Source organism: Prionailurus bengalensis, chromosome A2 (assembly GCF_016509475.1).
Source record: "Prionailurus bengalensis isolate Pbe53 chromosome A2, Fcat_Pben_1.1_paternal_pri, whole genome shotgun sequence".
Classification (NCBI taxonomy): Eukaryota; Metazoa; Chordata; class Mammalia; order Carnivora; family Felidae; genus Prionailurus; species Prionailurus bengalensis.
Genome location: NC_057348.1, coordinates 113,509,681 through 113,536,706, shown reverse-complemented (window position 1 = coordinate 113,536,706; position 27,026 = coordinate 113,509,681). Strand labels below are relative to the sequence as shown.

The 27,026-nt window shown below is 38.9% G+C and overlaps 1 protein-coding gene across 1 annotated transcript in view; it reads right to left on the bottom strand.

Moving 5' to 3' along the window:
* Positions 1–27,026, bottom strand: part of DNAH11 (dynein axonemal heavy chain 11) — a 352,005-nt gene that overhangs the window by 209,279 nt on the left and 115,700 nt on the right. Inside the window, 2 exon segments of the mRNA XM_043589069.1 lie at positions 21,269–21,502; positions 24,578–24,724. Coding sequence (XP_043445004.1) covers positions 21,269–21,502; positions 24,578–24,724 — 381 coding nt within the window.

The window sequence follows — 27,026 nt, the reverse complement described above, 5'->3', positions numbered from 1 at the left end:
GAGGAGGGAAGGAGACAGAGCCATCCAAGTGAGAAAAGTGTCTGGAACCAGGATATTAACGAAGTGGTGAGGGAAGCAGCGAGAACAGATATATTTAGGGTAACTGAAGAGATCTGGTGGTTGATTAGATAGCAGGTAAAGTAAGAGTCAAATGGGCTTCTAGGTAAGAAACTGGTGAAGGCCATTGGTGCTTTGTTCTGAGCTTGAGAACATTAGACAAGCAGGTTTGAGAAGAAGAGTGAACATATTTTCAATGTTGTAGGCTTGATGTGCCCGTCAGACTTTCAATGGAGAAGCCCAATATGCTTTTTGGTTGTGCCTGAGGGGAGAGGTCTGGGCTGGAGATGACAGTCATGAGCATATTACAAAAGAAAGGGAGAAGACATAAAAGTAGATGAAATTAGCAGGGATGTATGGTATGGTGAGAAGAAAAAGGAACATAAGTCAGCACCATAAGGAAAAGCCACAAAGGAGCAGGATGAAGAAAATCAAGAAAAGAAAACTGAAGAAGAGCCCAAGAGGTTGGTGGCAAAGGAGAATTCAAACAGGCATGAAATAAGGGGGAGAGTATTAAAGCAAGAGGAAGTACTTCTAATGACAACACAATGCGATTCAGTCAAGTGGTGGAAATGGGGTCATGGAGACAAGTAAGAATGAGCCAAGTTACAGGGTTGGAGCAGAAAATGGGAGATGGGACATAAAGGAATCAATTTTGCTGGTTATTTTGCCTGTGAGTAATGAGACACTTGGGAATGTTTACAAACTGACAGCAGTGAGCCAGGATGAGAACAGGAAGACACAGGAGAAAAGGTAGTGAGGGAATCCTGAGAGTCCACGTCAGAAGAAACCCAGAGCACAAATGAAGAAGTGGCTCCTGACACTCAGAGGCCACGCTTCCACTCTCACAAAGAGTGGTGCACAGAGCTCAGTATCAGCCCCATCGCCATTCATCTAGTTCCTCTCTGACAGCAGCAACAAATAATAAGAGCTGACATTTAATGAGCTCTTACTACCTAATAAGCACTGTGTGTGTGCACGCGTATGTAGGCATATACATATATACGTACATAATTCTAATTTAATCATCACAATAGCCCTATGAGGGAGGTACATTATTCCAATGTTATGTATGAGAATTTGCTCAAGCTCACACAGTTATAAACAGTGGAACCAGGGTTTAGGACCAGGCACTAGGATTTTACTGTGTATTCATTACCCTGATTCCAAAACCAGACAGAGACCCCACTAAAAAGGAGAACTATAGACCAATTTCCCTGATGAACATGTATGCAAAAATCCTCAACAAGATATTAGCCAACCGGATCCAACAATACATTAAAAAAAATTATTCACCATGACCAAGTAGGATTTATACCTGGGATGCAGGGCTGGTTCAATATCCGCAAAACAATTCACGTGATTCATCACATCAATAAAAGAAAGGACAAGAACCATGTGATCCTCTCAATAGATGCAGAGAAAGCATTTCAAAAAATACAGCATTCTTTCTTGATAAAAACCCTCAAGAAAGTAGGGATAGAAGGATCATACCTCGAGATGATAAAAGCCGTATACGAGCAATCCAACACTAATATCATCCTCAATGGGGAAAAACAGAGCTTTCCCCCTAAGGTCAGAAACAAGACAGGGATGTCCATTCTCACCACTGTTATTCAACATAGCATTGGAAGTCTTAGCCTCTGCAATCAGACAACACAAAGAAATAAAATGCATCCAAATTGGCCAGGAGGAGGTAAAACTTTCACTCTTTGCAGATGACATGATACTCTATATGGAAAACCCAAAAGATTCCACCAAAAAACTGATAGAACTGATTCATGAATTCAGCACAGTTGCAGGATATAAAATCAATGCACAGAAATCGGTTGCATTCCTATGAACCAACAATGAAGTGACAGAGAAATCAAGGAATTGATCCATTTACAGTTGCACCAAAAACCATAAAATACTTAGGAATAAATCTAATCAAAGAGGTGAAAAATCTATACACTGAAAACTATAGAAAGCTGATGAAAGAAATTGAAGAAGACACAAAGAAATGGAAAAAGATTCCATGCTCCTGGATAGGAAGAATAAATACTGTTAAAATGTCACTACTGCCCAAAGCAATCTACAAATTCAACGTGATTCCTATCAAAATAACACCAACACTCTTCACAGAGCTAGAACAAATAATCCTAAAATTTGTATGGAACCAGAAAAGACCCCAAATAGCCAAAGCAATGTTGAAAAAGAAAACCAAAGCAGGAGGCATCACAATCCCAGACTTAAAGTTGTACTACAAAGCTGTAATCATCAAGACAGTATGGTACTGGCACAACAACAGACACTCAGATCAATGGAATAGAATAGAGAACCCAGAAATGCACCCACAAATTTATGGCCAACTCATCTTTGACAAAGCATGAAAGAATATCCAATGGAATAAAGACAGTCTCTTCAGCAAGTGGTGCTGGGAAAACTGGATGGCAACATGCAGAAGAATGAACCTGGACCACTTTCTTAGACCATACACAAAAATAAACTCAAAATGGATGAAAGACCTCAATGTAAGACAGGAAGCCATCAAAATCCTCGAGGAGAAAGCAGGCAAAAACCTCTTTGATCTTGCCCGCAGCAATTTCTTATTCAACACGTCTCCGGAGGTAAGGGAGACAAAATAAAAAATGAACTACTGGGATCTCATCAAAATAAAAAGCTTCTGCAGAGCGAAGGAAACAATCACCAAAACTAAAAGGCAACCGACAGAATGGGAGAAGATATAAGCAAATGACATATCAGATAAAGGATTAGTATCCAAAATCTAGAAAGAACTTATCAAACTCAACACCCAAAAAACAAAGAATCCAGTGAAGAAATGGGCAAAAGACAGGAATAGACACTTCTCCAAAGAAGACATCCAGATGGCCAACCAACACATGAAAAAATGCTCAACATCACTCATCATCAGGGAAATACAAATCAAAACCACCATGAGATACCACCTTACACCTGTCAGAATGGCTAACATTAACAATTCACGCAACAACAGATGTCGGTGAGGATGCGGAGAAAGAGGATCTTTTTGCATTGTTGGTGGGAATGCAAGCTGGTGCAGCCACTCTGGAAAGCACTATGGAGGTTCCTCAAAAAACTAAAAATAGAACTACCCTATAACCCAGCAATTGCACTACTAGGCATTTATCCAAGGGACAGGTGTGCTCTTTTGAAGGGACACGTGCACCCCCATGTTTATAGCAGCACTATCAACAATAGCCAAAGTATGGAAAGAGCCCAAATGTCCATCGATGGATGAATGGATAAAGAAGAAGTGGTATATATATACAATGGAGTATTACTCAGCAATCAAAAAGAATGAAATCTTGCCATTTCCAACCACATGGATGGAACTGGAGGGTATTATGCTAAGTGAAATTAGTCAGAGAAAGACAAAAATCATATGACTTCACTCATATGAGGACTTTAAGAGACAAAACAGATGAACATAAGGGATGGGAAACAAAAATAATATAAAAACAGGGAGGGGGACAAAACAAAAGAGACTCATAAATATGGAGAACAAACAGGGTTGCTGGAGGGGTTGTGGGAGGGGGAATGGGCTAAATGGGTAAGGGGCATTAAGGAATCTACTGAAATCATTGCTTTACTATATACTAATTTGGATATAAATTTTAAAAAATAAAAAATAAAGTTAAATCAAAAAATAAATAAATAAAGGGGCGCCTGGGTGGTGCAGTCGGTTAAGCGTCCGACTTCAGCCAGGTCACGATCTCGCGGTCCGTGAGTTCGAGCCCCGCGTCGGGCTCTGGGCTGGTGGCTCAGAGCCTGGAGCCTGTTTCCGATTCTGTGTCTCCCTCTCTCTCTGCCCCTCCCCCGTTCATGCTCTGTCTCTCTCTGTCCCAAAAATAAATAAACGTTGAAAAAATAAAAATAAAAATAAATAAATAAATAAATAAATAAATAAATAAATAAATAAAAATAAAACACAAAACTTCCCCACATGGATAGCATATTCATTATCAGCTCATCCTGGCCAGAGAAGAGCTGACATGCAGAAATAAGTAGGTATCCACCACTTATGAATTCTCTTATTTGGTTAAAAATGGAAACACTTCCCAAAAAAGCCACATGCATCAAGACCACCACTGAGGTTTCTATGTCACAAATGTCTAAGACACTAAGGTGTTCAAAAAGAGGGCCATCTGCCTGGTGGGATGATGGTGAGCTCACCGTGAAAGAACATGTCAGGCAAAGAAAGCAGCAGACTCAAGGTCAGGAAAAGGAATGGTTCTTGATACAGGTGGTAGCTGACTGTCCATTTTGTCTGGACCCAACTCCTGTGGTGGTACCCCAGTAAGAGAACCTGTATGGGAACCTAAAGAACCAGGTCCCTAAATGCTACAGGCTTAAATAAGGCAACACAGGAAGAAGAACATCTTCCTTGCAGCAGAAGGGCTCCAATTTCACCAGCATCCGACATGGCAGATTTCCCAACCTGCCCAGCCCAGCCGTGGTGGCCATGAAGCTGGAAGGGCTCTTCTGCTGAAATACTAAGATCTGAGCTCATGGTCCTCAGCAAACCAAAGTGAATATTGCAATGTAACTACTACAGCCCTTTTCGGGGGGGGGGGGGGGGGGGGAGCGTGGAGGGGTGAGCTACCAGAACCCTCAATCCCTTCCCAACTGGTTGTAACACAGAAGTAACATTCTTTTTGTTTTATAATGAGAGCATCCAGGATCTCTAATCCTGAAAAACACCCAGGTTTCAGCTTTAGCAGTGTCAGAAACAATGGATTTTCATTTCAGCTGGAACCAAGGAAACTGCAAAAGAAACTAGATCCCATAGTCCTTTGACACTATCAGATCATTGCGGCAGCCCCGTTTGTTGCCTTCCTTTCCACTGTTCATCTCCTACTACTCCTCTAATCATATTGGTAAAACCACCACAAAATTAAGCAATGAATGTCAGAGACAGCAAGGGTAATCACCTCATTCTTGACACTAATGGAAATGATTCCAAAGTTTCACCATTAAGCATGATTTTCTCTGCAGGTTTCTGATAGATATTCTTCATCGAGGTATAAAGTTTCCTTCAAATCCTTGCATTAGAAAAGAGAAAGGTATAACATCAATAAGCTCCCACCTTAAGAAACTTGAACAAGAGGAGCAAATTCAAGTAAGTAGAAGGAGGTAATGAAGATAAAGCCGAAATATGTGAAATATAAAACAACAGAGAAAAATTAACACAAAGATTACTTCTCTGAAAATGTAAATAAACCTGATAAACAAAAAGAAAGTCTGATTAAAAACAGAAAAGAGAGGGATAGAAAACACAAATCACCAACACCAGGAATGCAAGAGGGACATGATGTGAGATCCTCCCGATGTGCTAAGGATAATGTCAGGAAACAAAGACCAATTCACGTCAATACATCTAAAAAGTTAGGTGCAGACAGTCAATATTTGACTCTACCGCAGCGATTCTGCGTAGCCACCACAGCGCAAATGCAGCCAAACACAGAGGCACTGGGTAGGATTGGGCCAGAGGGCTGTAACTTGCCAGTCGTTGACTTAAATGAAATGGATGAATACCTTGAAAAACACAATTTTCAAAAGTGACACACGAAAAAAAGGAGAAGCTACATAGCAGCATATATATATATAAAAGAAATTGAATTATGGGGCACTTGGGTGGCTTAGTCGGTTAAGCCTCTGACTCTTGATTTCAGCCCAGGTCATGATTTCGCAGTTCGTGAGATCGAGCCCCACATTGGGCTCTGCACTGAAAGAGCGGAGACTGCTTGAGATTCTCTCTCTTCCTCTCTCACCCAAAATAAATAAACAAACTTAAAAAAAAGGAAAAAAAAGTTCCACAAAGAAAACTCCAGGCCCAGATGGCATCGCCAGTGATTTTTATCATAAACTCTTTCACAAAATACGTGAGAATAAAATACTTTCAATTCCTTTTAAGGAACATAATGCTGATCCTCAAACTGGCATAGGTATTCTAAGAAAATTACAGATAAACATCACTGAAGAACATATATAGAGAATTTCTGGGCAGAATATTAGCAAATGAAATCCAGCAAAAATACATATACACATATATAAATGACAATACATCATAACCAAGTAGAGTTTATTTCAGGAATGCAAAACTGGTTTAGCATTCAAAAATTCACCACAGTGACAGAATAAAAGAGGCAGACACACAAATAATCTTAACAGATTTGAACAAGTTCAAGGTCTCTTCAAGATAAAAATTCTCAGTAGGCAGCAATAGAAAAGCTCTCTATTTCAGAAAGGGCATCTACAAAAGCCTGTAACTACTATCATATTTAGTGGTGAAGATTTAAATTTTTCTTCCCTGAGACTGGAAACTGGCCAGAATGTCTGCTGTAACTACTTTTATTCAACATTGCACTAGCGGTCCTAGCCAAGTCAGTAACTCAAGAAAAGGAAATAAAGGGCAAAAAAGAATAGGAGACAAGAAGTAAACCTGTCATTACTGACAGATGATATGTTCAGGGACACAACAAAGCCTATGAAATTCTTAAAAAAAAAAAAAACCTGACTAAAATTAAAAAGCAAATTTGGCAGAGTCCTAAGACACATGGTGAATATTGAAAAATCAATCTTATATACCAGCCACAAATATTAGGAAAGAAAAATTTTAATTGATTAGAATATGTTTACAGCATCAAAACATATAAACTATCTAAAAGCAAGTCCAGCAAGAAATGTGTAACACCTTGACACTGAAAACAAGAGAAATATTTTGAGAGAAATTAAAGACAACTTATGTCAAAACATACACCATGTTCTTGGAGAAGACTCATCATGGTTGAGATATCCACCCTTCCAACATTCCTATTTATACTGAATGTCATTCCAGTTAAAATTTAATTAGGATAAAAGATTAGGCTTCTAAAAATAAATACACAATATGATAATTTATGTAGAAATGAACAGAACCTAGAATGATCCAAAAAATTTTGGGAAAAAAATTAAAAATAGAACTAAGTTGGAGGCTATATATAACATTATTTTAATGCTTACTATAAAGTTACGGTAATTAAGACAGTGTGGATTTGGCATGAAAACACAAAAATAGAGGAATGCAACAGGGCAGTCTGGAAATAGACCCCTACGTATATACTCATTTGACTTTGACCAAGGTGCCAAGTTAATACAATAGAAAAGAAAAAGATGTATGGATCACAGATCTAACTGAAAAAAAAAAAACATAACCATCAATCTCCTAGAAGGAAACAGGAGAACATCTTCATAACACTGAGATACACAAGAATTTCTTACAAATAACAGGTATCGAGCAAAGAAAAATTTGATACACTATAAACATTAAAATGAAAACATTCCATTCCCAAAACATACCATTAATAAAATGAGCAGTCCATTCATTTCCTGACAAAGGAATTGCAACCAAATAAAGAAATCCTCTAACCAACAATAAAACGACAAACATCCAATTAAAAAAAAAAAAACAACAACAAAAACCTAGGCAAGTTATTTGAACAGATACTGCACAACAGAAGATACAGGAATGCCAATAAACATGTGAAAGGTTACTAAACATCTTTTTTTTTTTAATTTTAGAGAGAGAAAGAGTACACACAAGCACGCATGGGGTGGGGCAGTAGAGGGAGAGGGAGAAAAAAATCTCAAACAGGTTCCAATTTCAGCACAGAGCCCAACACAGGGGCTTAATCCCACAACTCTGGGATCACAACCTGAACCGAAATCAAGAGTAAGAGGCTCAACCAACTGAGACACCCAGGCGCCCCTCAACATCTTCAGACATTAGAGATAAGCCAATTAAAAGCACAGTGATACAGGGCCACCTGGGTAACTCAGGTGGTTAAGCACTGAGTCTTGATTTCAGCTCAGGTCATGATCTCACAACCATGAGATTGAACCCTGCATTGAGCTCCATGCTAAGCATGGAGCCTGCTTGGGACTCCCTCCCTCTCTCCCTCCCTCCCTGCCCCCCCCCACTCTCTTTTTCTTTCAAATAAAATAAAGTTAAACACACACACACACACACACACACACACACACACACACACACACAGAGTGAGAGACTCTTTCACATCCAGCAGAATTGTGAAGACTGATGACGCCCAATACTGGCCGGAATATGAAGCAACTAGAATTGTGTCACCTTGTTAATGGGAATGTAAGAATGGAGAACTGTCTGGCAGTTTTTTTTTAAATGGGTAAACATATACCTTTCCTATGATTCAGCCATTTCACTTTTAGATACTTTACCCAGGAGAAAGGAAAATATAGGTCAAAAAAAGACTTGGATAAGAATGCTCCGGGCAGCTTTAGAAATAGTCTCCTCAAACTGGAAACCCCAGGGTCAATCAACAGAATACACAAAGCGTGGTATAGTTATGCAATGCAATTCTAAGAAACAAAAAAGAAGGAACTTCTAATACATGTAACAACATGCTTGTTAAGAAATGAGACGGGTCTGAGATTTTACTCTACTTGCATGCTAAAGTCAGCCTGGCAGACATTAAGGGATGCTGGCAGAAGACACAGAGCCTCTGAGTCACAGATCAAAGAGGGTTCATTAGAGCAATAGTATTTAGTATCAAAGTATCAACATTTACACCAGTTCCTGACCCCCAGCTTTTCAAGGATAATCCCAAAAGAGCCACATAAGGCTTGTGAATGCTGTGAGCTGTGTCATAGGAGAGGAACCTTGAGTTTAGGGAACCTAAACTTTTCTAACAGACAGTAAGCATGTCTGACCTTTGCCCTGGAAGATTTTATCTTTATTTTACTGGAGAGTAAGCCAATCTGCCCTTTGCCCTGGAGAGAAACACTGTCTTCTAAGGATGTTTGTTATACAAACATTCTTGCGAAGATAGTCTAGAACAAAGGCAATAAGTACCTCTGCTCAAAAAATGTACAAAATCTGAGACCCACAATAGATTGTCTTCCAACAGTGTTAAGTGAAAACTCCAGACCAAAAAAGAGGATAGTTTAGTTCATGAGACTGTCCAACAGAATTTTCTCTCATATTTTATCAATGCCTGTGTTTTGCAATGTTTATTAGCACTCTGTAAAATGAATAAAATGATTTTCCATTTTTTCTACACTCTAGAAGAGTTGATATATAATGGTACTTTTATTTTTTTAAACTTCTGATGAAACCACTGGAGCAGGGCTCAACTTAGGGTGTGGGTATGCAACTTCAACAACCTTAATTACCGTTTCAATTATTTCTGTGGTTACTGGTCTACTCAAGTTTCTACGTCATTTAAAATCTATTTCAGAAAGAGTGTTCATGGAGAATCACCTGTTTATTTTAGGTTTTTGACTTAACATTTAGCATAGAATCACACATCAGATTATACGGTCTTTTTAAAATCTCTTCTCATAATAAGTTATAGTTCCTTTCCTTTGCCCCCCCCCCGCCCCACTTTTTTTTTCTTTCTTCTCTTAACTTGCAAAAATTTATTGTTATGGTCTACTCAAAGAAACAATTCTTGGATTAATGGATCAGAGTGGACTCACATGGCATATATCGGTAACAAAACTCTTTTTCTCTTATATCTCTCACTGTAGAGATTTTCAGTTACTTCAGTATCTGTTCTACAGATGTAGCCAAAGTAGCCACTAGCAAAATCTGGCTCACTACCAGTTTTTATAAATAAAGTTTTATTGGAACCCCATCATGCCTATGTATTTAAAAATCGCCTATGATTTCTTCCCTACTGCAACAGCAAAAATGAGTAGATGTGAAATACACTATACGGCCCAGAAAGACTAAAATATTTCTACCCCATCCTTCAAAGAAAAAGCTGCCCAACTAGATCTCTAGGGTCAAGATGTAGTCACAGCAGAAGTCCTCAATAAGTATCTCGCAGTGTTCATGAAGCACTTCTCTGGGCTTTCTCCTGGGAGCAAACAGACCCACTGATAATCTCTCAGGATATACAAGAGACAGAACTGTTTCCAGTAGTCCATTTCTTCTACATTTACTCCTTATCACTGACCAGACACCCCTCCTACATGTCTTTTTGTAACTGAATCTGAGTTTGTAATTTCCCTGGAATTTCATTGGATAAAATAGGCTTATCACTCTAACAGTTTTTTACATATGTCTCACCTGTGGTTTTACCTGTTTTTTTTTTTAATTTTTTTTACTGTTTATTTTTGAGAGAGAGACAGAGACAGAGCATGAGTGGGGGAGGAGCAGAGAGAAAGGGAGACACAGAATCCGAAGCAGACTCCAGGCTGTGAGCTGTCAGCACAGAGCCCGACGTGGGGCTCGAACTCACAAACCGTGAGATCATGACCTGAGCGGAAGCCGGATGCTCAACCGACTGAGCCACCCAGGCGCCCCATGGTTTTCCTGCTCTTAATTATCAGTTCAATTTCATCTGTTATCAACTTCTAGGCATTCCTCAAGGTATCTAGTTCAGTATATCCAGATACAATATGATTTTTTTTTTCTTGCTGGTCATGCAATAAAATTTTTGCTGTGTCACAGTAACCAGTTAAGTCCAAGATGGAGTCACTGATGCTAAACCCTGTGTCAGCACACCAAAACTTGAGTTTCTATGCTCAGCTTTCCCAGAAAGGCAGGCCTAGGTCAACTTGTCAGCACCTGCCAGCTCAGCACAAGTTACTTGAACCACTGCAAGACTTTCTTTTGTCTCATATGAGCAAAGTAACCCTGACATAACCTAGCAGCAAATGCCCAGTATAATTTCCTTGTTCCTGCTCACTTGGTCTATAAAAATCTGGTGCCTTATCAGCTCTTTGGTGCTTCCTTCTACCTGTTAAACTGGATGCTGTCTGATTCATGCATCAGGGAATAAAAGCCTACTAGATTGGTAAATTACGGCAAATGTTTCTTTCAATAGAGAGGAGAGGTAGAGAGTATTGCTCTCCTCATGGGTTCCTGCTATATTAGAAAGCACGAGTCTATGAAATCACACTTTTATAAAGAGACAAAAGCAAAAACTTCCGTCCAGTATACACTGGGTAGCTTCAGGCTTCAGAGGCTTTCCCTATTCATGCACTAAGGTAAGAACACTATCAACATTGTATTCAATTGCTTTTCAAAGAATTTCTCAATGACTAAAAATGAGGCCAAATATTGGCCTTAAGAAACAAAATCAGAGTTTCTTCCTTATATACATTATTTAGCCCTTGTCGGGGGGTGGGGGGATGGATTGTTTCACATCACTTATCTTGAGTCCCACTAAAGAACTCGGGGTCATGTCCCAGCACAGTAATAATTAAGTTTTTCAAGTCCAAAATGTTTCCACTTCTTTGATGATTTCCACACAGCTTAATAATAAAGGAAGAGTAAAAAATCTTTCTTACCAGCTCCCAAGCTGCCAAAACAAAAGACTTTTGCCAAGGAACCCTCAAAGCTGAGGAATTAAATTTATTCTATCTGTAGTATTTTCAAAGACTCTGGCAAGGCAAGGATGTGTATCCAAAATGCAGTATTTTTGCCTTTAATCCCAACATTATCTAACATAAAATCACAGTATGTCTAAAGGAAAAAACAGAGGTTAAAATAATTAGTTAATTTGTCTCACTACAATTTGCAGGTGAGGACTAAGCAAAGAAATTACTTGTGCAGGTAGATCATTAATTACAGCCAACTCTGATCTTAGCTGTAAAATGAAACTATTTTAAAGGAATAACGTTCATTTTAAAAATCGCTCACAGTGTTAGCACAAGTAATTTTAATGAAAAACAAACTCCAGCAGATGGTTACATCCATTTTTAAAGAGAGAACACTGAAGAGGTTTCAGTGTAGATGGGCACACTTCTCAGGAACCACACTATAGCCTCGACCATATTCACATGTTAGCTTCTCTAATATGCATATTAGTATCAGTTACAAAATTGAAACACTGTGTTGAAGGCATCTGTTGGCTGGTCTGTCAAACATTTCAATTTGTACTGGAAGTGTTTCATAATTAAGCAGATAAACGCCTTTTTCATCAACCTTCTTCACTGCTTCTCCTTCAACATGAAAAAGAAGCATTATGTAACTCTTAAAGTAAAAAATTTTAAACTATTTTAAGGGAGGAAAAAAACCACCTAAATTCTGTTCATTAGTGGAATACGCTGAAGCTCCTGGGATATGACCACCTTTAGTTATAAGAATAAAAAGAATCAACTTGATGTTGCTGACAGGATAGAGAGTGGACACTTCTCATACACTGATACTGGGAAGCTCCATTTGCACAATGTTCCAAAGGCTTAACTGAGTTATACTCGGACCTAGCATTTTTACTTCTGGCAGTTTATCCCCAAAAAATAAAGAAAAATATGTGCAACATGTATGTATGTACGTACATACAAGGCTGTTTACTGTAGGATTGTTAATGGTAGCCCAAATTTAAAAAAATAACCTAATGGCCCGGATTAAGTAGTAATAATAACAACAGATACTCTGCAACATACGGGATTAAGATGAATGAGCAACTCCTTTATTAACTGCTTTATTTTAAGTAAAGCAAAAATCCACTCATGTGCCAAGTCCACAGTCAAACACGAGAGATGCCGAAGGAGATAAGGGCATGAGAAGAGGAGAAGAGGCTGGGGGGCAGGGTGTGTGTGTGATAGTCCCTGATGCCAGGAATGTGCCTCAAAAGGCACAACAGTAGAATGTAGCTAATATGCTAATACCACAGCATCCCTAAAGTGGGATCTGGGTAGAGATTCAAACATCCAGAGACTGAGGTTTAAACTGCTACACGGGAACACAGTTCTGTCTCTCACACTTCCTGAGCAAGGCTGGGAGTTGGAATTGAGACCCTGACATAGAATTGAGATCCTCAGAGTCGTAGAGAGTCTAATAAAGGACTCTAGAAAAACTCAAACCCCCCAGCTCAGAGAAGCAAGGTGAAAGCCTGAAATATCTTGGGCTTTTGGAGAAGAAAAAAGTCCCCTACGAGATATCAAAACCTCAAGCCTATGCCAAGGGATCTAAAAATCCTAAACTGAGTAATCAACCACAAAATTAATCCAGAATCCACAAAACCTGTGGAAACCTAGAAGAAACAAGAACACACACGATAGAGACACATGCTCTCTCTGTGGCACACAGAATTCCTACAGAGAAAACAAACCTAGATAAACTTAAAAATGAACATAAAAAAAACAAATTCAATTTAACAGAATAACCAGCCTTAAAAGAACTAGCATTAGAACAATCTAAATCATGGGGCGCCTGGGTGGCGCAGTCGGTTAAGCGTCCGACTTCAGCCAGGTCACGATCTCGCGGTCCGTGAGTTCGAGCCCCGCGTCGGGCTCTGGGCTGATGGCTCAGAGCCTGGAGCCTGTTTCCGATTCTGTGTCTCCCTCTCTCTCTGCCCCTCCCCCGTTCATGCTCTGTCTCTCTCTGTCCCAAAAATAAATAAACGTTGAAAAAAAAAATTAAAAAAAAAAAAAGAACAATCTAAATCAGACTATTAAAAAGGTCTCTTTAAAATAATTGAGACAAAAAATAAAAGCCATGCTGAAGAGATTTTTAAAGAACTAAAAAGAAATTTGGGAAATTGAGATATAATAATCAAACTTAAACTGACAAAAGGAATATTTATATTGCAATGTTTATAGGTACAGATTACTGGCATGTGCAATTCCCTTTAAAATGAATAAAAAGAAGGTGGAAAGAGGGATCTACAGAGGGGTGGATGAAGCACAGACAGCATGATAAACTAAAATGTTAATTGCAGAATCTTGGTGTTAGGTTTGCAGATCATTACACAATTCATTTTTTTGTAGATTTAAAATCTTTATGATAAATAAATCTTTATGATAAATTGTGGGGGTAATTAATTATGCATCACATCAGACACCATTGTTATTGCCATTTTCACAACAGCAACAATGGCTAACTTAAATTTTGTCCAGCTCTTTCTGGGGCACCTGGGTGGCTCAGTTGGTTGAGCATCGAACTTCAGCTTGGGTCATGACCTCATGGTCTGTGGGTTCAAGCCCCGCATCAGGCTCTGTGCTGACAGCTCAGAGTCTGGAGCCTGTTTCAGATTCTGTGTCTCCCTTTCTCTCTGCCCCTCCCCCGCTCATGCTCTGTCTCTCTCTCTCTCTGTCAAAAATAAATAAACATTTAAAAAATTAAAAAAAATAATTTTGTTGAGCACTTTTAAATGGTGTTTTAAATACATTAACATAATCCTAGCAACACTGTGATACAGGTGCTGTTATTATTACTGTTTTACAGACTATGATGCTGAGGCACGGAGTGGTTATTTAAGACACCCAAGGCAACACAGCTAATGAACCACAGCGAATGAGTTGACACTTTAATGTACATAATCTGGACCTAGATTCTTTTTTCTTCATCATCAACCTATAAGAAAAAAAATATTAGTGATGTGGAGGATAGATTCGAAACATCACCTGAGCGGGTCCTGGTTTGCTCAGATGGTAGGGTACACAACTCTTAAACTGGGGGTTGTAAGTCTGAGCCCCATGTTGGATGTAAAGATTACCAAATAATAAACTATTCAAAAAGTTACCTAAAAAAAAGGTACCTAAATTACAACACAAATAATGCAGAGTTTGAAAATATGAGATAGAGGTTAAAAGACAGGAAGGACAGCATGAGAAACCCCAACATATAGCAGATTAAATTGCAAATGAAGAAAATACAGCAAATGGAAAAAGGCATCGATCAAACAAAAAATGGAGAGAACTTTTCCAGAATTGAAGACAGACATGTAACTGAAGCTTCAAGAAGTTCACAAAGTCCTTAGCAGGCTACATTTTAAAAGCAGTGGTGGGGGGGCGGGGGGTCAGGGGGGAATCTACAGCTAGATACAATAAGAATAAAACATCAGAACCACAAAAAGAAAAAGATTATAAAAGGAACCAAAGACCAAAGACAGATTGCTTATGAAGTAAAAATAATTTGACCTAAAGTGTACAAAAACAATGATGGGCACAAGATAATACAATATTTTTAAAGTTCTGAAAGTAAGTAATTCTCAACTTAGAAATCTAGGCCTCAGGGTGCCTGAGTGGCTCAGTCGATTAAGCGTCTGACTTTGGCTCAGGTCATGATCTCACTGTTCCTGAGTTCAAGCCCTGCATCTGGCTCTGTTTTGACAGCTCGGATTCTGTGTCTCCCTCTCTCCACCCCTACCCTGCTCATGCTCTGTGTCTCTCTCGCTCTAAAAAATAAATGGGTAGTAAAAAAATTTTTTTAAAGAAGAAATCTAGGATTCAAATATGAAGAAGGAAATCAAAATAAAGGGATCAAAAAATTTCCTACTTATTATCCATCACTTCACAACCCCCTAAGAGATACATTACAAGAAGAAAGGAAATGAATTTCAAAATAAGAAATGGGGTTAAAAAAAAAAAAAGAGCAAAGTCACTGCTAAATATGTTGATAAATCTAAGATTTAAAGTAACACAAGTAGGGCGCCTGAGTGGCTCAGGTCATGATCTTGCAGTTCGTGAGTTCGAGCCCCATGTTGGGCCCTTTGCTGACAGCTTGGAGCCTGGAGCCTGCTTCGGATTCTGTGTTTCTCTCTCTCTTTGCCCCTCCCCCGCTCACACTCTGTCAATCTCTCTCAAAAATTAAAAAAATAATAATAAAGTAACACAAGTAAAGGTTGATTAAAAAAAATTAAACAGCAGCATATAAAATAGGACACGGAGATCAGAATAAAGGTTTGCAATGTCCTTGTGAGGAAGAGGTAAGATCTATTAACAGTTAACTAGAACACAAGCACACTGAAAGGAGGACCTTCACTGTTGGAACCACAGAACCTACAATACGGCCGCCTAAACACTCAGACTCTCAGACTAGACCCAGAGAAGGCAGGAAATAATTCTGGTATATCCATATAAAGGAATACTATTTGGTGGTTTTTAGTGTCAATTTATATACATATATAATTTACGACAAGCAAAAATGTAGATAACATATTGAGTGAAAATATAAAGTAATAATGTTTGAAGGTAAAAAAACAACAAACTATTTTTTCTGTGTAGATTTAGATACATGGATATATATCAGCACAAAAATTTATTTATATAAATAGCTAGGCAATGACACACACACAAACTTGTGTGTTTATACAGAGAGAGAGAGAGAGAGAGAGGTGTCTACACATTCACATAGAAAGAGAGAGACTAGGGCACCTGGATGGTTCAGTCAGTTGGGCGTCTGACTTTGGTTCAGGTCGTGGTCTCAGGGTTTGTGAGATCAGGACCTGTGTCGGGCTCTCTGTGCTGCCAGCTTAGAGCCTGGAACTTCTGCGGTTCTGTGTTCCTCTCTCTCTGCCCATCCCCCACTCATGCTCTGTATCTCTCTCCTTCAGACATTAAAAACATTAAAAAAAAAAAAAAAAGACAGAGAGGAAAAACTTTTGATGTCTCTGTACCAAAATGTCATCCATGGTTATCTATGGGAAGAGAATCTGTGAATGCTATGGTTAAGTTTTCTAAACATTATTTTCCTTCATTCTCCAGAATAGATCACATACTGGGTCACAAATCAGCCCTCAACAAGTACAAAAAGATCGAGATCATGCCGTGCATATTTTCAGACCACAATGCTATCAAACTCGAAATAAACCAAGAGAAAAAAAATTGGAAAGACTAGATATACTTGGAGATTAAAGATTATCTTACTAAAGAATGAATGGGTTAACAAAGTAAAGAGGAAATGAAAAAGTACATGGAAGCCAATGAAAATGATAACATGACAGCCAAAAACCTCTGGGACACAGGAAAGGCAGTCCTAAGAGGGAAGTACACAGCAATCCAGGCTTTCCTAAAGAAGGAAGAAAGATCTCAGATACACAACCTAATCTGACACCTAAAAGAGCTGGAAAAAGAGCAACAAATAAAGCCCCAAACCAGCAGAAGATGGGAAATAAAGATTAGAACAGAAATCAATGCTATTAAAAAAAAAATAGAACAGATCAATGAAACCAGGAGCTGGTTCTTTGAAAGAATTAACAAAGTTGATAAAACCAAGCCAGTTTGACCAAAAACAAAAAGAACCCAAATAAATAAAATCAAGAAATAAAGGGGAGAGATTACAGCCAACACTGCAGAAATACAAACATTAAGACTAGAATGTTATGAGCAATTATATGCCATACATTGGGCAATCTGGAAGAAATGGACAAATTCCTAGAAACATATAAACTACCAAAACTGAAATGGGAAGAAATAGAAAATCTGAACAGACCTATAACCAGTGAAGAATTTGAATCAGTAATCAAAAATCTCCCAAAAAACAAGAGTCCAGAGCGGGAAGACTTTCCAGGAGAATTCTACCAAACATTTAAAGAAGAGTTAACACCTATTCTTTTCAAGCTGTTCCAAAAAATAGAAATGAAAGGAAAGCTTCCAAACTCCTTCTATGAGGCCAGTATTACCTTGATTCCAAAACCAGACAAAGACCCCCACTAAAAAGAACTACAGACCAATTTTCCTGATGAACATGGATGTCAAAATTCTCAAGATATCAGCCAACTGGATACAACAATACATTGAAAGAACTATTCACCATGATCAAGTGGAATTTGTTCCTGGGTTGCAGGGCAGGTTAAATATCTGCAAATCAATCAATGGGATACATCACATCAATAAAAGAAAGGATAAGAACCACGTGATCCTCTCAGTAGATGCTAACTAGTTGGATTAGTTAACAATCTCTCTTTTTAATTTTTTTATTTTAATTTTTAATTTTTTTAATTTTAATTTTTGATGCTAACTAATTTGGATGTAAATTTTAAAAAATAAAATTTAAAATTTAAAAAAATCCTAGAAGAGAAAATACGCAACAACCTCTTTGAACTTGGCTACAGCAACTTCATACTAGACAGGTCTCTGGAGGTAAGAGAAACAAAAGCAAAAAGGAACTATTGCATGCCTGGGTGGTTCAGTTGGTTAAGCATCCAACTTCAGCTCAGGTCATGATATCATGGTTTGTGAATTCAAGCCCCACATCGGGATTCATTCTCTCTCTCGCACTCTCCCTGTCCCTCCCCTATTCACACTCTGTCTCAAAATAAACAAACAAACTTTAGAAAAATGAACTACCGGGACCTCATCAAGATAAAAAGCTTTTGTACGGTGAAGGAAACAATCAGCAAAACTAACAGGCAACCGACAGAATGGGAGAAGATATCTGCAAATGACATATCAGATAAAGGGTTAGTACCCCAAATCTAGAAAGAACTTATCACACTCAACACCCAAAAAACAAATAGCTGTGAGGAAATGGGCAAAAGAATGAGTAGACACTTTTCCAAAGAAGACAACCAGATAGCTAACAGACACATGAAAAAATTCTCAGCATCACTCATCATCAGGGACATACAAATCAAAAACACAATGAGATACCACCTCACACCAGAATAGCTAAAATTAACAATTCAGACAATGACAGATGTTGGCGACAATGCAGAGAAGAGGAACGCTTTTGCACTGCTAGTGGGAATGTAAAATGGTGCAGCCACTCTGAAAAACAGTATGGAACAATTAAAATTAGAAGTACCCTACAAAACAGCAATTGCACTACTAGGTATTTATCCAAAGGATACAGGTGTGCTGTTTCAAAGGGGTGCATGCACCCCAATGTCTATAGCAGCACTATCAACAATAGCCCAAGTATGGAAAGAGCCCAAATGTCCATCGATGGATGAATGGATAAAGAAGATGTGGCATGCATATCTATACACACACACACACACACACACACACACACACGTACATATACAATGGACTATAATTTGGCAATCAAAAGAATGAAATCTTGCCATTTGCAACAACATGGATGGAACTAGAGTGTATTATACTAATCAAAATTACTCAGAGAAAGTCAAATATCATGTTAACTTCACTCATATGTGGGATTTAAGATACCAAACAGATGAACATAAGGGAAGGGAAGCAAAAATAATATAAAAACAAGGAGGGAGACAAAAAAGAAGAGACTCTTAAATACAGAGAACAAACTGAGGGTTGCTGGAAGGGTTTTGGGTGGGGGGGATGGGCTAAATGGGTGATGGGCATTAAGGAGGACACCTGTTGGGATGAACACTGGGTATTATATGTAGGGGACGAATCACTGAATTCTACTCCTGAAATCATTTTTGCACTATATGCAAACTGACCTGGATATAAACAGAAAGAAAGAAAGAAAGAAAGAAAGAAAGAAAGAAAGAAAGAAAGAAAGAAAGAAAGAAAGAAAAGTTATTTTCCTTTTTCAATCTATACTTTGTTCACCAAAAAAATACCTAGAAACACATTTTTTAATGTTTATTTAGTTTTCAGAGAGTGCAAGTAGGGGAGGGGCAGAGAGACGGGGACAGAGGATCTGAAGCTGGCTTTTGTACTGACAGTGAGCCCAATGCAAGGCTCAAACTCACAAACCACAAGATCATGACCTGAGGTGAAGTCGGGGGCTCAACCGACTGAGCCACCCAGGTGCCCCTTTTTTTTTTAATTAACACTTTTAAATCTTTTTTAAAAATGTTTATTCACTTATTTTGAGAGAGAGAGAAAGCTTGAGCAGGATAGGGGCAGAGAAAGGGAGAAAGAGAATCCCAAGTAGGCTCAACACTCAGCACAGAGCCCAACTCGGGACTTGAGCTCATGAACAGGGAGATAATGACCTGAGTCGAAATCAAGAGTCAGAAGCTAAACTGACTGAGCCACCCAGGTGCCCCATACTTTCTTCTTCTTAATTTTTAATAATAAACATTAATAAGAAACCATGAAATCGAAAATAATAAAGTTGATAGAAGAAATATCCATAAAATATCATTTACGGTCTTAAGCAATTGAATATCCTAATAATCATACAAAATGATACACTGGAAGCAAGGAGACCATTAAATGAAGTGAGGGAAAAATAGAAGAGGAGGATCTATGTTGAAAAATTTAAGTCTGGGCAATGATTGATTATACCTGAAACTTAAAAAGGATATTATAACTATTTTTAAAAATTCTTACTTCACAGATAATGAAAATACTTACAATAAAAGCACAGATATCAACGAATTAACCAGAAAGGTATTTTTATAATAAAACCATAATATAATTAATTGCAATTTAATTTACTATTAAGGTTGATGAAAAAAAAAAAATTAACTACTTAGCTTCCTCATCCAAGGGGCAGCAACTAGAACTGTAAAGCTCTTGACCCTAGGAGGAAACCAGCCACTTTTAAAAATCTAATCCTGTAACTTAAACCAATGCCCTAGTTTCCTCAAGATGATTATCAAGAATATATTCCTCCCCAAAAGCAAACAATACAAAAACTCTTAGTAACATAAACAAATCAGGTTGTCTCCACTCAAGATTAAAGCAAAATTAAAAGAAACAATCAGCACCCGCTAAAACCTAGAATTCCTGAATGTGTTAACGTTACAGGTATCCTTCCCCCTCTGAATCTATTTGATTTTTAAGGGACTGAGTTACAAGTACTGCTAGGAGGACCAGTAATGGAGAGACGTGGAAAGCATTCTGACTTCTGCTGCCCCGGCCTGTGTTACTTACACATTGTACGACACCGGGCAAGTTACTTAATATCTCTCGATTCACACTTGGTCCACTCAAAACAAGAAGGTAGACACACTAATGTTTAAATACCTTTCAAGCCTAGTATTCCCTTAATCTAAAAGCTGACAGAAAGGCCTTATCTCTGAATTGTTTCACAACTATGAGCTCACCTTAAGATGGGAGGCTTAAGTAGAGGTCATAGCCTAACTGGGGTGAATAACATGGAATTCAAAATAGGCTGTTTTCCAAAATTGCTCATCTGTGACTTATAATTAACCAAAACCCAAAATACATAAAAACATCTGTCTTTGCTGAACAGCCCTCCATCTTTCTGAGTCATTCAAATCATGTACATATTTTGTAATAAATACATCATTAGCCTAGATGAAGAGAGTCCTACACAGAAGCAAAGAAATAGGCACAGTATCTAGGTATCTGTGACATACTAGAGCTTTGGAGGATAATGGATGAGATTTTTTTTTAACCCCTGCAGCAAACTAGAAGGATAACACAAAGCTAGAAAATGAAAAAGTTAAACAACTGATTGCTGAAATAGTCCTAGCATAGTGCCTGGCACACAGAAGGCCCTCCATGAATGAATGAATGAATGAATGAATGAATGAATGAATGTATGTTTACCTCTTCAAGTCCCGTCAAGTCTCAAAATTATGAATCTATAAAATACCTGTTTTTTATGGAAATCCTTTAGGGCCGTTTCATAGCCCTCCTCCAGCCTACTGAAGGCTATCCCTACATCTGTCGTCCACCAGATCTGCGAGCTTGTTAGTGCAACTTGAGCAGGGAAATCGAAGATCCACAGCTCCCTTGGTTTCTCCTCACTGGCTGCTATGGCTTCTGTGATGGAATGTCGCACAGTTTCCTGCATAGTGTGTTCAAGCTGCAGCAGCCATGTTTCCACCTTTCGAAGCAAAATGAAATGATTTAGCACAGGCTGAACTACGGAAGAGGGATAATTCCATCCTCCTATAAGCTCAAAGGCCATGTGGACGGTGGGGCCTAGGGTGGACTTATTTTAAACCCACAGAGAAAACTGGAAGAGGCACAACACAAATGGAAGACGAACAACAACGGATGAAGTCCTTCCTATACGAACCTGTCCTCTCCCAGGATAGCGCTCATCTCATTTCACCTGCTAGACGGCCCAGTAACTTTCTGTAGCCTCAACACATGTGTTCTCAACTCTCTGTCTCTCAGATGTGAAGACAAGGGGGTTCTGGATCGAGATCCCCTGTAGTAATGCGCAGTGTTCTGAGAAACCAAACATCACAGCCATCTACAGAGTAATACGCTAGAGTAAGATTCTCTAGCTTTGGGAATAATGGCAGATTGATTTTTTAAAAATGTTTCTTTTTGATAATTTTTAAATGTACTGAAAATTCTCTGAAATCCTCCTATTTCTTTCTCTTAAGACAAAGTATTTTCAGCAAGTGTCTTAATTATATTCCCTACTGGCTCTCATCTTCACACTTGTCAAAAATTAGACAGCAGGAAAGTGTAAGAGAGAGGACAACTGCTGACTTGTGAAAGTTAATCTTTGTTTTAAAAAAACCCAAGTTTATTTTGCCCCCACAAATATATTTTACCCAGTTTTCTATTATGTTCAAATATGCTTTGTTATATTTACCCGCATATGTGTTTCCATGGGTGTTATATAACAAAAAGAATACACATACTATTTGCAAATAATCGACCTCAATAAAAAATGACTGTAATAAATAATTTCCAAAGACCACATGAGATTGTGAAAATGTTAAAACTGTTTTCTTTGTCTGCCTCTGTGAAGATGGCAGAAACATTCGTTCCTAGAGTATCTTTCTCTAGAGGACTTGGAAAGAGTGATAGGTAGTTGATGGGCTGACAGCCTTCTCTACTGAAAGAAAAAGGAAGCACTGGCTGGCAGCGGGCCCAACATCCCGAGAGCTTTCGCCTCTGACTACGTAACGGGACACTGTTCACCTGCCTGAGTTCAGGGTCTCCAGTCTCACCATGACTAAGTCCAACTGGGTCACTAAGCCCAACTCTTGATGTTACCCAGCAACTAGTTCTTTCAGTAAATCAGACAGCATGTGAGCATATCCCAGAGTACTCTGGGATCCAGGTCCCCAACATGGCCACCTGTTCTCAAGAACTTTCCAGTCCATCTGGGAAGACTGAATACACATATAAGGTGATGTATCGCCTCGTGCTCAGACGAATATGCCAAGAGTGGCAACTTCGTTCAGCATGATTTGAGAAATAAACTGATGCGATGTGGCTCAAACCCTCCCCTTTCTGATATTTCATCAGCCTCTTCCCAACCCTCTGTGAAAACAATTACCACTTCCCATTATCATTATCCATTTCTTCATTATAATTAGCCATTTCTTCCAGGAAAACTAAGAGCTCCTCCAAGATGGTGAACATGTCTTGTTCATTTCTGGATCCCCAGAAATTTAACCCAGCATCTGGCACATAGTAGGTATTCAATAAACACTAATCTAACAAAATACAAATAGTCTAATTTGGGAGGAACCATTCATAAAAGCTCAAGGAGGGAAAGACGTAAAGAGCATCTTTTTATAAAACAAAGGCAATTAGAGACTGAATGTGGTATATGCTCGAGTCTCTAGCCTAACTTGCTTATATAGAATAAATTAGAGCACCGTGAAAACTTTCAATACCAAGGGCTCCTGCTAGTGACAACCACATCCGTCAAATGGACTGTCGTCCTTCTGGGCACTACGCCAGTCGGCTTACCAGTCTGCAGGGGAGGTTACCAGACAGCAACACGCTTTTGTCAAGATAGTTTATGGTGACTTTTTCTAATCACTGTAATAATATCCTAAAGACCCCAAGAGATCAAAAAATACATTTTAATCAAAGTATTCCACCATCTGCTTCCCCTTCATTTGGCAGGATTTCTTGGTACAATATTAAAAAGGAACAGAGGGGAGTAAAGAAAACCCCTGGTTTTTTTTTTGTTTTTTTGTTTTTTTAAAAAAAAGGCTCCCATCACATTTCAGCAAGGGACAATTTAAGGAACCTGCCTCAACCTGAACAGTTCTGTAATGGAGGCTATGGTCTCCGTGACTCTCTGGATTAACTCAATCTGCTCAAGCATCATCATAAAAAGATGCAATTTCTCTACATCATCTGAAAACGCCAAGAATGCTTTCATAAATCATAATGAGCCATTCTTGCACTTAACCATTAAGAATATTTTTCAGGTATTTGGCTGTGCAAGAAGAGAATATGCTGCCTTAACTGTCTGTGCACGTGGTAATTAGGAGTATGGGACATCGGCCTGGTAGATTCAGTTGACTTTATTTATGAGCAGCCATTTACAACATTCACATCACAATCCTGAACCACAAGCCTCTTTAAAACATGCTTTACTGCCAAGGTGCTGCTTTCCTCAAACTCTCTGTGACGAAACCAATAAGCTTTATAGGAGGCTCGGTCACTGGGTTGAACTGGCTTTTCATTCTGGCATCCACTCATTCAATCTGTGACAATGCTTCCTGACCAGCTCGACTGCTAGCATTTCTGAGACTCTCTGACGTGCTGAAGCCAAGGGAGCATAAACTGGGAAGCATGGCAGAGTTTAGCAAAGCACAGCAGTCACACTGGACGTGGGCAAACAGGAAACTCTGAGCACGCAACTAATCAGCGACTGATGTGACAGGAGTTGACTTCTTTTCTTGTTCAATTCAACCTTTAAAAATTACCCTGAGGGGAGCCTGGGTGGCCCAGTGGGTTAAGTAATTGACTCTTTTTGATTTTGGCTCACGTCATGCTCTCATGGTTGTGGGACCGCCCCAGGTCATCTCCATGCTGGGCATGGAGCCTGCTTAGGATTCTCTCTCCCCTCCCCCCCCCCCGCCCTGCCATTCTCTCTGCCTCTCTCCCGCTCTCGCTCGTGCGTGCCCTCTCTCAAAAAAAATTATCCCAAAAATACTCCTGTAGCATAGACAACTTTATAATCATATCTTACATGGCCTATGCATTCGCATTCAGCTTGGAATGGGACGTATTCTTTTTCTTTGCTGTACATTCCAATTGCTCTGGGGGTAGACACATCCTCATCTTCAAACTGCAGATCTGCAATGCTGTCGAAGAGTTTGGCAAGGTGACGTGTTACCTAAGATAATTTGAGAAGATGAGAGCGTTTCTTACTGGAGATATATTCTGGTAATCTAGAGATAATGCCATACGAATTCACAAAACTTTATATAGTTAGAGAGTTGTCTCGAAATGTTTTCCTTTAAAATAAAAATCACTCCTTAAACTCCAGAGTTTAAAATGACCTTGACAGAGAAGGGGCCAGGCACGTTGGCTGCATCATCGGGTGCTGGGTGGTGAATGCTTATCATGAAAAGTTACCCTTGAAGATTAGACACTTACCAACTTACCTGCACCATATACCTGTTAGCAATCATCATACCGGGAATTGTGTGGTCAAGTTTTTAAAATTCAGATATATTATTTTACTCTAAAAAAATCATTTACTACTATAAGAAGGTTATGTTAAAATTTCTGAAACAAAAATTTGAGTTATATACAATATTACTCTCGTATTGTGTCTTATGTTATTGTGTACTTGGTTTGATATTAAAGTGAGCCCTACAGTATATTTGTTATACCAGAAAAGTAAATAGGATTTCCCCATTTTTAAAAATTTTTTCAAAGTTTATTTGAGAGAGAGAGAGAGAGAGAAAGGGAATGAACAGAGGAGGGCCAGAGAGAGAGGGAGACAAGGAGAGAGAGAGAATCCCAAGCAGGCCCCTCAGTGACAGCACAGAGCCCAGTGTGGGGCTTGAACTCATAAACTGTGAGATCATGACCTGAGCTGAAACCAAGAGTGGGGCACTCCACCGACTGAGCCACCCAGGTGCCCTAAATTTCCCCATCTGTATTGATAAGGAAAGTTGGAGCTGAAATACTAGATGACTTTGTCAAGCTGACATTGTTAAAAATGAGTGGCTTTTAGATTTTAAACCTCCAAATCCAGGCCTCAACTACAAAGTTCAAATTCTTCTGGCATCATTAACTGCTATATCCTAAATTGTGGCATCTGCAAAGGAACCCCCAATAAGCACCATGCTGAACTTGACCATAGGTCCCAGACTATTTGAAAAATAAAACTAAATGAAAAGACACAGATCAACATTTGTTCAGCTAGTGGCCAATTTGGAGATTAAATGCTAACTGGAATACGGAATACTAGAAGAGCAGTATTTATCTATCCAGTCCTATCAGCATCAGACTAGGACAGGCCTCTTTAGTACAAACACTGGCACAGAGGAAAAGAAAAGACATGCATTCCCAAGGCAGACTCACAAGGAGAACAATCAGGTAAGCTGCTCTACCTCTTCTGGGGTAGACAAAGTCACAGACAGTGTACTAGAGGAAGTATCAGGAATGGGAAGAAGAGGTCTCTCTTCACACATGGTGCAAATAAACGCTGCTGAGTGGAAAACAGTTTGGTGTCCCTCAAAAGTTAAACATACAATTACTATAAGTCCTAGCAATTCCATTCCCAGGTATATACTCAAAGTATTTTAAAGCAGGTACCTGTACACAAATGTTCAAATCCTTGTACACATGTGTTTATAGCAGTGTTAAGAGCCAAAAGGTGGAGCCAATCCGAATGCCCACTGGTGGATGGCTGGACAAAACGTGGCACATACATACAATGGGATAATGTTCAGACACAAAAAGGAATAGAGTGCTGTTACATACAAAATGGGTGAACCTGGAAAACCTGATGCTAAATAGAAGAAGCTATTCACAAGAGCCCATGTATGAGACAGTTCCATTTATATGAAATGTCCAGAATAGGTAAATCCATAGAGATAGATAGCACACTGGTGGGTGCTGGGGGCTGGAGAGAGGAAGGAACACAGAGTGACTGCTCGATGGGTGTGGGGTTTTATTCTGGAGTGCAGGTATTCTGCAACTAGATAGAGATGATACCTGCACCACATTGTGTGTACAAAATGCCACTGAATCCTACAGGTTAAAATGGTTCATTTCATGTTATGTAAACTTTAACTCAATAAAAATAAAATGAAAGATGCTGATCACCAGAAGATGGTTTAAAGCTATATAGCATTTACCAGCAGCATACAGGTGACATCCCTGTAATGAGCTTTTCTAGAAATTCAGTTTAACTGAACTTGAAAACTATCCCAATAGCAGCTTCTAGGAACATCAAACTATCTAAATTTCCTGCATGAGAACACCAACACCAACATTGGTAAGCAACTCCTTAGGAGCGATTTAATCTTTGAAGCTTTTGGCCTTAACATTCGCGCTGTATTTGCAGTTTTCGTATTAAAGAAAACCACGGCGAGAAATCAGAGTTTAAAAAAGATGAGTTTTTGAGACTCTCGCTTAAAGATAGAGCAGTAGCTGATGATCACTGCTGGGGTTATCCTCTT